Source organism: Pezoporus flaviventris, unplaced genomic scaffold, assembly GCF_033815535.1.
Source record: "Pezoporus flaviventris isolate CSIRO_AGI_PZ_B2104156 unplaced genomic scaffold, CSIRO_AGI_Pfla_v1 ptg000013l, whole genome shotgun sequence".
NCBI lineage: Eukaryota > Metazoa > Chordata > Aves > Psittaciformes > Psittacidae > Pezoporus > Pezoporus flaviventris.
Window position 1 is genome coordinate 27,393,463 of NW_026892561.1, and position 11,479 is coordinate 27,404,941.

The 11,479-nt window shown below is 40.0% G+C and overlaps 1 protein-coding gene across 3 annotated transcripts in view; it reads right to left on the minus strand.

Moving 5' to 3' along the window:
* The window catches only part of LOC133268800 (calcium-activated potassium channel subunit beta-2), a 154,058-nt gene extending 143,174 nt beyond the window's left edge, over nucleotides 1-10,884 (minus strand). For 2 of the 3 annotated variants that reach the window (XM_061452483.1, XM_061452480.1), the window contains exon 1: nucleotides 10,516-10,882. In XM_061452483.1, the coding sequence (XP_061308467.1) occupies nucleotides 10,516-10,553 (38 nt within the window). In that variant the 5' untranslated portion in view covers nucleotides 10,554-10,882. Of the gene's footprint in view, nucleotides 1-10,515 lie in introns of all 3 variants that reach the window. The other variant, XM_061452485.1, reaches the window with a different exon arrangement.
* Between the last annotated feature and the right edge of the window lie 595 nt (nucleotides 10,885-11,479).

An 11,479-nucleotide genomic window follows, 5' to 3' on the forward strand; every position in this document is an offset into this window, starting at 1 on the left:
CTTTTTTCCACTTCTTCCTCCCATCCCCCCCCTCCCCCCCAGTATTTGTACTGAACTCAGCTGTGGGTACAACAGTTCTTGCAAATATGTTGGCAGATGCTGCTTTCTCACTTTGGCCTAGATCTGGCACGCTGTCTGCTCACTGGGCACTAGGGTTCACAGGCTGAGAAGAGCTTTTTTTGGTCTGATCAGATGTGACAAGGAAATTTGCACTTCAAGCCTTGGAAGAGCTGCATGTTCCAGTTGTCCTGTCTCCATGTCCCTGGTCTTGCACCCCGTGTACCCACTGATTTGCCATTGTACAGGCTGGCTGAATGGCAATCTTGTCACACCATTCTTTGAAGATAAACTAAATTCGCAAATTCTATAGGACTCTTTTTCCAAATTTTACTTTCCTTTTATCAGTCAAGGATGATCTGTATAGCTCTGGCTGAGCAGCTTCAGCTGCATAACCTAGTGTGAGGCTGCATGTGACTGGTTGGTCAAGCATGTGCATGCAAGCTGTTATGAGATGGAATAAGTGCCAGTGTGGGTTGTAATGAATAGGGATAATCTCCAAGTAAGGGATGTGATCCATGATGACTGTGCTCTGTACCTATATCAGGCCTGATGATTGAAACTAAAACCTTTAAATCCACTGTCTTAACCCTAACTCTCTCCTTTAGTGGAAGAGGTGGTGAATGCAGAAATAGTGTCTAGACTGGCTGCTGTATTGTGTGCAATATCCTCAGCACATGGGTCGGTACACTAAGAGTTCATTAGTGGTTTTAACTGTAGTTAAGGGCAGCGTCCACCAAATGCTGTATTTCACACAGTGGCTCTTAAATTTCACACTAGACTGCTGGACTTCAGTATCCTTCCATCCATTTTCATGGACAGATGCAGAGTAAGTGATGTGTGTTTCTGTTTTTATAAGTTTAGTGTGTATTGTATATAGTTAGCTGTGACAGGCAGCTCTGAAAAGAGTCATTCATATAAATATCCAGATATCATCATTTGGATCCATATCTCCCTGGTCATTATGAAGAGGTGATCTCTTGACATCTTTCAAAACACCATGTCAAGTTATTTCCAAGAAGGTTTCTGTTTGAAAATGAGTATGAAGCTTAGTTTTAATTTTGCAGGAGTTAAACTGAATGTTAATAACATCTCCAACACCAGACTTCACATATAGAACATTATGGATATCTGTCTAGTGTTTCCAATTAGCTAGGGGCACTGTCTTTTACTGTGTTGTTTTATCCAAGGACAAAAGTAATTTGTTAGGATAGCCAATTGCCTTCCACTCTTGCAGATTAGCATTAGTGCATCCCTACAGGAAAAAAAATCTATGCTACCTGGATTATGGCAATGAAATTGCTCTAGTTCAGAAAACAGAAAGCTGTTTTATGAACTAATATTTAGAGAAGAAGAGAGAGAGATATACATGAGGGGCACTGCTAAATAGATTTCAGTATTTATTTTTCTGAGACAGATTGTTTTCCTTGGGAAAGGGTAATATACACCTATGTTGCAAGGAGTTTCCTTAGACGGCTTAAAAGAAGAGTGAAGCTCTTTCTCTTCTAAGAACAAAGTGAAAATGGAAGAACTATATTGCCATCAGAAGCTCAAAAATGAGACACTTGGGAGTTCAGAGATCCACCATTAATGCTCTCCTGCCCCTAGAGCATTCCTGTATGACCATCAAAATGACACACATGCAGCTGTCTGGCAGTTTGCCACATCTGTAGGATTGATGGACTCTACTCTGGGGATGGCTAAACCTTCAGCTGTTCAGAATGACAGTTTGCTTCAACAAACGTGCTCAGATGTTTATCTGACCTATCACAAAAGTAGATTATAAATTGTTGCAAATGCTTTTTCAATACCTTTTTCTTACCAGAACCTGGAAACACAGATGGCCATCAAAACCTGAAAGCCTGTCCTGCCTGAGCACTGCTTTAGCATTACATTAGGATCAATCCTAATCTAATGTACGGAGACCTGCTAAAACTGCTGCTGTATTAGTGGCTTAACAAAAACATGTAATAAGGTACACCTTATTAATAATGGGGGTGGGGTGGCACACAGTGGGGCAGAAACCTGGGCATGTGTCTCTCTGGCTTGGTGACAAGGCTGCAAAGCTCACATATGCCCCCAGCACAGCAGAAAGCAGTCACTAGCTTGTTCCCTGGGGCAATACAGCTAATGCAGTTAACATGGCACAAGCATATACTTTGAATGAGTAAAGAGAGGCAAAGGGTGAGTCAGAATATACTCCAGAAGGCAAAGTGAACTCATTAAAGTGAGGAGAAGCTCAGGGACAGAGCTGTGGGTGTGGTAGAAGAGTATCAGCCACAGGCTGGGACTGGTGGCAAGGGCTTCATGGGAAAGTAATATTTGTGTGTTTCTGTGCATGCAGCTGAGCCATCAGTGCCTGAAGCGGTTTGGTTCTTGATTACCTCATCAACTTGGGCAATCTCTAAATCAAGAGATTTAGAGCTCTGAAAAACAGTTTAATGATGACTGACAAAATGCAAGCATTGATTTTGAAAACACTGCACAAGTATGAGAAAAGAGCAGGATAACAGAGAACTGTAATTACCACTTGTTTGGCTTTGTTCAGCAAAAGATGAGAGAGAGAGAAAAAGTATCTTCTAATAGTACCATGAATCTTAACAGTGTAAGACACTCAAACCACAGAACATATTTCAGAGCCTCACTTCCCATCCTATGCAGCAGCACACTGATATAGGGATGGTTATTGAGACAATATCTGATGCCTGCAGACAAAATGTTTATTTGATTTTATAAAAGAAGTCAGCTGTAAGTATGGCTCATGAGTGCACACTGGGAAAGAGGACAGATATTTCCAAAGCTACTGCCAATCCCCTTACATGGACATGATTTGACTCCTGCACATACTTAAGACGGACCCATGTCTCAACATGTGAATCTGAACTGAACTCTATTCACAGGTTTTGATTTATTATGAACCTCAGCTCCAAAAAAACCCAACCTTAAAACAAAACCAGGGGATGATTTAAAAAAAACCCAACAACAAACCAACCCCTCTGGAATAATGGGAGCAGATGTATATATTTCTTAGCAGTGAAGAGCTAAAATGCAGGTATTTTCTGCCTCAGATAAATTTTAGGTTTCCTCTGTGTATAATTGAGACTGTAAGTCTGGAGAAAGACTGCTGTGGGGAGATGAAAGCTCCCTTGCCAGATGAGGACTTGGCTCTTCTTGTTCAAATACACACGTTTTCAAGATTATTTGTTTTGTGATAGACAGCTCTAAATCCAGGACTTTCAGTCTGTTAACAGAACTCCTGAACTTATTAAATGCATGTGCAACAGGCAGAATTCGGGGAAACTGAAACCTGTTGTATGTCTGCCAAAAATAATAGCACAATTGCAAGAAGGAATACCAGATTGGGATACCAAGTGCATTAAGGGCAGGGACACAGGGATTTCAGAGTACCTGGAGTAGATGTAGCATGACCTGCACTTGCAGAACTAGGCTTGAAGCCATGGCAAATCTGTCCCCAAAATGTCTGGCTATCCGTTTGGCACACCGGAAAATATTAGACATTTTGGATCTTCTGCTGTTTAGCTGACCAACTTATGTCACCAGGCTAGTTTTGCAAGGTGTAACTTACTCAGAGGTTAAAATTTTTAAATCAAATATCTAAAATGCAAAACCTTTTGTATTTCAGGAGGAACAAAATTTAGACACAGAAGAATATACTAAAAAAAAACCCCAGCAACCAAACCATCAGTCTGCGTTCATCTGAAATTGTGTCTCCTGAATCTGCAGAGCTGGTAGCCAAGCTGAAATCAATGTGTAGCAGTGCTCCAACTTGAAGCAAAGCTTTGAGGAGGAGAAGGTGCACAGGCTGCTGAGCACATCCCTGGGACGGAGCAGGAAGTAGGGCTCTAAGTGTGTGTCAGCGTACAAGGAAAGCAACCAGGCTTGGATAAGCTAAATCCCTGCTTTATGGCTTGGTCTTTCTGCTAAGGAACAGCTTTTGAAAGAAATCATTTCCCTCCCACTGGGCAACTGACTTCACCCAGAGCACCATGGGAGCAGAATGGCAAAGCCCTTGCTCCTTTTCCCAGTGCTGAGAGTAACACACAGACAAGTGCTGCATCGTTTCCAGACAGCCTCCATACCTGAAACTGGTGAGCTCAGTAAGTTGCAAACAGACAGGGCCATGATATACTTAAAAATTGAGGGTTAACTGCATTAGCCTGGGTCATGCTTGAACATGCCAATGCCAGCCTTTCATAAGAGACTGAAGTTCTCAGGGCTCAGCTGGAAGGTAAGGTCAGAAACTGATATCTTTTTATTCTAGTTTTTATAATTTCTGCCTCCAAACATACAAAAGTCCATTTCCTCACTTAAAAGTTAGTATTGTGATAGCAATACCAATACAATGGAGGAATACATGTCATTCAAATGGTATCACAGACTAATGTAGGCAACCGTGTAAAAAGCTCTAAAATGGTTAGTGTTTGCATGCACAACCTCTGTTTTGCTGGGACAGATTTCAGCTTTTTCAGCTGTCTGAAAACACAGACAAAGGCCGGCTGTCCATGTAGCCTGTTAGCTCTCCTCCAGAGCTGGATGACTGCTCATAAAATGAAAGCAAACACTCCAAACTGGCCTCAGCTAAGCCATCCTGCATCACTTCTGTTATCTGTTGACTAATACAGGACCAGCTGTCTAGCCAGTGAAACAGAAGCATTAAATTAGAGAAACTGTAGAAAATTGAGACTGGGAGGCCCCTTAAAAGTCACCTGGTCCATCTGCTGCCCCATGGCAAGTTCATCTTTACCTGCACCACTTCTCTCTGGTTTGTCTAACCTGTTTTTCAACATTATCAGTGATGGATATTCCAGAGTTAGCCATCATTAGGTAAAAAGTAAAATATGTACTTCACAAAAAATACAACTGTTTGGCTAGTAGCCTCTTTCTATCTGGTTAATCTGATGTCCAACACATCCACTGTGTGGTTTACTAATGCTTCAAGGAAACATGATGATCCTTTGGGGACATGCAAATCTCAGCCCTGGAAAATGGGAGTTACATGCTAACTTCTGCCTGTAAGGTTGTTATTGGTAATGTGCACAGATGAATTTTGGCTAGATGGGATTTTTGGTCTGATGCACTTATGCAGTTGCCTTTAAATCTGAATTGTAACAAATGTGATCAGCCTACAATTCTCCAAGAGATACTGCACTGTGACAGGGATGGGAGTGTTTGCTTCCAATCTACGCAGGCCAGACAGTCCACATCCTAGCAGAGGATGTTGCTCACCCACTGGCGCTTGCTTTAATTAACATACCAGGGCTTTTTAATCTGTACAAAGATTAAGTATGGCCATAACCCTTTATACATCCCATCTTCACTCCCTTTAACTGTCCTCAGCCTCTCCCAGCATACATAATTTCAGAGTTTACAGTAAAGTTACTCTACTGCCTTCACGTTTCATTGTTTTGCTATTTCCCATGCACATACTGAGAAGTTCTTTCGCCATGGTTTATTACTGATTTCACTGAGACTGCTCAGCTCCTTCTTTGCCCACCCAAGGTATAAGGTAAAATGGACTGAACTCTGTGTTTGGTGCGTCCTCCTTTTACTTCTATTTTTCATCCTTGAGCACGGTTTTTATGGAGGGGGTTAAAGTGCCTCCCAAAAACCCCACAGCTCAGTGCCACAGCCATTACTAATGACTGTAGTATTCTCCTAGAAGGTTGCCATATGTTCCTCAGCAACTCTCTTCCACACTTCAGGTCCAGTTACTTCTTCCCAGTAGCTCTTGGGAATGGCACCAAATTGCTTCCTGCAACCTAGCATCCTACCAGTGCTATCAAGCTGGCACCCACATAGGGTTCAACCAGTCAGTGCTAGAGTAACAGAAACACATAAACATACCATTATCACATTATGGACTTTTTTTTTTTAATCTCAAATGTCCACTTCTTAATCCCAGTCAACACAATTCCTAAACACTCTTGTAGGGACTGCAAGTGGTTGGAAAGGAAGAATGCCTGTAAATGGATGAGATAAAATAACAGGAAGAGTTTTTCACAGAAGAGGCCATTTCAGAGATCATCCTGGGCTCTGCTGCATGGCAGTCTCTGAATGCCTTCATATTTCCTTATGAAGAGTAACTGACTCTTGGGTGTTACCATTTATTCAGTTTCTGAATTGTACTACTTATAGTATGTTTTAAACATTTTTCCAAAATTCTGTACTTCACAGGAAGATGAAGGAAAAGCCAGCAATGGAACTAGTTAATAGGACTGTCATTCTTATTCAGCATGTATGTGTAAAGTTGTATTAAAGCAGCTCTAAGGAAAATGAGAATCTACCCTCTTTAACTTGCGCTCTTATACAGTTTGAGGAGCCAGCACAAAGCTTGTATCCCCTTCTTGAGTTCATGGAATATAAATCGGAGAATATTAATTCTTTTTCCTATTTATTTATTTTAATTTCTGAATCTGCTTCATTTAATCCTGGGAAATTCCAGTGATTGATAGTATAAAACTTGTTTATCCATATCAGGTACTGCAGGTTTACCATCAATTCCTGACTTACCAGCAGCTCTCTACATCAGTTTGACTTTCTTCACAACCTCATATTCCAGTATTTTTCTAGTCTGAAGTTTCCTAATTTGCAAGATATAGCCTGACAGATATTGACTATACTGAACAACCTCATCCCTGGCAGATCAAAATTCCCTGTGCCCAGCAGAGCAGACACATACATACTACTTGCTTCCTCACCCAGGACTCCTAGAGTTTCACTTTTTGGCATCACTTAAGAAGCATTAAAATTTGGGAAGCATGCAAGACAAAAGATCTGAGGCTCTTAGGGGTTGCACTGCAGTCTGGGTGTTTGTTGTCTGTTGCTTTTGTTTTGGTTTTTTTTTTTGTTTTCTTTGAACCTTACCCAAAGTACTTGAATATGATGGAATTAGAGTCAGCGTTAAACTGCTGGCCTACCACTCATTATTTTCCTCTCCCTATGACATATTCTCCTGACTGGTAATTGCTCTTGTCTGTGTAGATTTGGTTGAGTAAAGCTTTTGTCTGGGTATTTTAAATCTCTCTCAGCATGAAGCCCCAAAGAGAGAGTTAAAGAAGAAGAAATTAAGAGAAGAAATTCCTGGGGGCAAAGAAATTGAACTAAAATCCTACTCTCACACTCAGAACTTTCACATACGTTTTTTAATGTCTGCGCATGTGTCCAAAAGAACAAAATATCTGTGAGTTACCTTTGCCAGTATTTCTCAACAAATCACCAGAAGCTTTCAATATGCAAGAAACACTGTACATTTTCCCCACTTTTTTTAAACATCACAGTATAATCAGATATAAATAGATTACTCTTGGTTTCAACATAGCTTCATATCGTCCAGGAATAAGGTAGCAGAAAAGCCTTTCAGGTAAAAGCAGAATTTCCATTAAGAAATAACTACTGAAACACTTTCTTCGTTAAGAAAAATTAGCAGTTCAAAGATACTTGCCTTTCAAAATCTCTGCTTTGATTCCTGTCAGGTACAGAAGCAGTGATATATGATATGACATTCATCAGCTAATTTTCAACATAAAATCATGGGATGATTTTTCTCTAATTGAGGGGATGGGAAAGCAAACCTTTTTTTGTTTTAAATAAGCTTGAAAAATAATTTAAATTCTTGTCAAATATCAAGCTGTGGTTAGAAGAAACTGGACAAATCATTTTAATATTTAGTTTTTGCCTGTTCCCATTGTTTTTCTTTTGAAAGCATTTTATTTTCTGCCATTTCAGACGTTACTTACAGGAATATTTTCCCCCTGTTTTTAAGATATCTCCTGTTCACATTTGTCTGCAGACCTCATTATGCCTTCTTACAGCTTTCTTTGGGACCAGTCGGCTCTTCTGCAGTGCCTTCCAATTGAGAGGTTTTCAAAGTGGTTTTATTCTATTTTTTTATCTTCCCGTGACTGTTTAGTATTATGCTGGCTTTTTTTATTTAATAGTTGGCTGCTCTAATGTTTCCTTCTCATCGTTCTCCACCGATTCCCAGCACATTTTTATTTTACAGGTGCATATTGTTTTGTGCATTCTTCTTTGTGTATTATTTTTCTTAACTTCTGGATTGTACAGTTAGCATGAGTCTGTCTTTTTATTTTAAAAATCCAGCTAGAATAATCAAGCAGAGGGACTTGTGAGTAGTAACTGCTAACAGCTGAATTCCAAGGTCTGTGCTCCAGCTGAGAGATCAGGACAGAAGGGGTGACTGGTCTTATTTCACTCTGAGTACCTCGATGTAGCTTTGATGACTGCAACAGGTTATTTCCATGCATCCAAAACCTGCCCCTTTGGATTTTTACACAGGCTGTGGGCAGTATTTCAAGTTGTGCAAAAAGAGAAACTGAAAAGCCAGTAAAAATACTCACTGGTATAAGTGAGTTTAAAATCAGGCAGTGAAAGTAAGTATATAGGTTTATAATGATCCTACATCCCTGTTTTTTTGTCTGTATCAATGGTTTGAGGTTATAAACATAACCCAGGCCTGTTGTTTGGGTTTGTTCCTGACACAGGACTTTTGCTCTCTTCCCTTATCACCAGCCTGGTAGCTTGGAAGTGTGACTGCCTGTTTTTGTCTCAGTGCAGTGTAGGAAAAGCAAACATCTGCAGCAAGAAGCATAGCGAAGCCTTTGGTGGAAGAGGAAGAATGTACTTTGGAAAAGAAAATGTTCAAAAGCAGTCATAGCTGCGCTCTGCACAGAGTGACTCAGCTCTCTGAGCATGGGTTTGCCAACATAAATGCAGTTTAACTCAGTGTTTCCATGAAAGCAATGAACCGACAGTCATATGTTGAAATCTGCGACTACCATGTAATAGCTTCCATCAACTTTAGTGAGCTTTTTGCTGTGGGAAGGGATGAATAAATCCAGTGCATCTGATTTATTATCTTTGCTGTGCTGCCATGTAAGAGCAAGACACTTGCAAGCAATATATGAACACCGAGTCAGGGAAGGTCTCTGCCCCAAGAAGCTTCGGCTCTGCACTGGACAGGAGGTCAGACAGGAGGAGAACAGAAGTCAGAGGTAATGTGACCAACAGAAAGCTAACTCATATATCCCCAGTTCAAGGATGTTTTTCTCTAACACTGTCACAGAGCTAGCATCCTGTGATATGTTACATATCCTTCATGCACCAAAATGCAACTCTGCTTTCTGGTACTTCACAACAGGAGGGAGCATAGTGTCTGGTCTATGTGAACAGAAGAGACTAAACTAAAAAGTTTGTCAATTCTAAAAACTATTAATTCTATTTCTTATATGAACCAGCTTTGTGTTATCTAACCTGCAATTGTTTGCTGTCAATATTTTCCTTGAAAACTTTCAAATAGACATAGGATTGAATGATCACAAAACAGTAAATAACAATGTTTTCTTTTTTGGCAATTGAGTCTGAAAACCTGGCTCTAAAAACCGTAATAGCGCAGTTGAAGACCAGAAACATAACATAGGTGTGCATGCAAAGCTAATGTAACTTGAGGTTTGACATTAGAAGTATTTATTGAACGGTACAGAAAAAAAACCCAAACAACTCCATCTCAGTAAATTTCTGGATTATTAAAAGATAATTTAGAAAACAGACAGAAGGGGTGTCAAGAATATTTAGTCTTTTATTGCCTGCTCTTGATGCACATGTGGACTCTTGTTTGCACATGCACCCCTTGCTTCTCTAAACTATTCACCACCTTTGTACAACACAATAAATAAAGAGTTTTCATCCACCTAACTGCCAGATATGACAACCTATGAGTAAAAGAGCTGCATGTCATCAAACTCTGTACTGAGTAATTTTCCTTTAAATACACCATTTTCAATTTATCTCAAAGTCCAGCTTACCTCTGAGTATCTCTTTTTTTAGGCGCTACCACCAAACTGTGTCAACCTTATAGGATTATGAAGTGGGATCACTTACCCTATCAACTCTGCCTTCACATTGATACTTGCAGCAGAGCAGGTGCTGTATTTTATTAGTTACAGAGATTCATTGTGCATCCAGAAACTGCCCTCTGCACCCTGCTTTTATAATAGGATCCAATACAGCTGAGCAAATACAACCTCTATAATATATATGAAATACAGGAAGATAATAGGAGCAGGATATCTCTCCTATTAGGTACAGTGTGAACACTGAATCAGAAAAACAGAGACGCTTTGCAAGATGAGGGAAAAGGAGAAGGGAAAATGTGTTTCAGGTCTGCCATGAAGGCCTAGGAAACCCTGCTTAAAGGATTTCTGTTCTAACCAACTCTGTAATCCCTACCAAAGGCCAAACACAATTACAACTTCAGTGTATTTCCATACAAGACTTTAGTTAAATTCTTAACATAACAGTCAAATAGGGGAAAAAAAACCCACAAAACAAATCCAATGTACTAATCATTAGTAACTGCTGAATAATGAACTGACAGTAATTCCCAAGCCCAAAAAGCTTAATCCGTTTGTTTCTACTTACCTCCATTTGTCTCTTGGATATTTAAAGCAAAGGCTCATTCTGTCCTGCAGATTCGGTGCTGCTGCTCAGTATTATCTTGCTTGATCATAAAAAGGCTTCTGACCAAAAGGAAGAGGAAAGCAATACGTAAAACAAACACAGAAGCCCAAGAGGAAAGCTACACCCTAAAGACCAGCACTAATAGCAACTTCGAGACACGGAAAGAGAGAACACTCCCAGTTACAAACTTTTTCCATTGATACATCTGTTACAAAACAATTTTGCTGCAAACTTCTCTTCCTTCTTTCAAGCAATGCTTTACTTTATGTGTAGATCTCAGATAAACTACATGATGAGAGTGTGTATGTGTGGTGGAGGGGAGTTGCTTTTTCTTTTTTCTTTTGTTTTGGATCAAGCAAGCAAATTAGTGAAATTCAAACTAGAAGCTCAGCCGACTGCTTTAAAAGTGTAATGCTAGGCAGTAATTATCACAAGGTGCATTTATCCATGTCCATACTTCAAATTGTTTTGTTTTTTTTTTTCCAAAATTCAAAGGAAGCAGAGTCATATTTGAAATAACCACCTATGTGACTTTCTGGCCAGAAAGCCTTAATGCAGTGGAGGTGAATGTTTATTTGATTAATAACTTAATTTTTTAAGAGGTTGATGAGTAAACAAGGAAAATATACCAAACTGTCCTTGCCTCAGAGTGTTTTTTTAGTGCCAAAAGAGAACTGCATTGAGAAGGAGAGCTCATGGTTTCACCTCAAAAGACTTTAAGGCTGAAGGGACATGCAGAAGGGCACAGTGGGATTTACTGCAGCAACAGAAGCTGCTGGGACCAGCTGTGTTTTCACCCCCTTGCCTCAGTGGATTTAAGCTTTTCCAAGCTCCAAGGCTGTTCCTTGGGGTAGGTCATAGAGTAGCTATGCATGTGAGCCCACAAAGGCTGTATGGAAACTTTTGTCACTGACGTTTAATATGT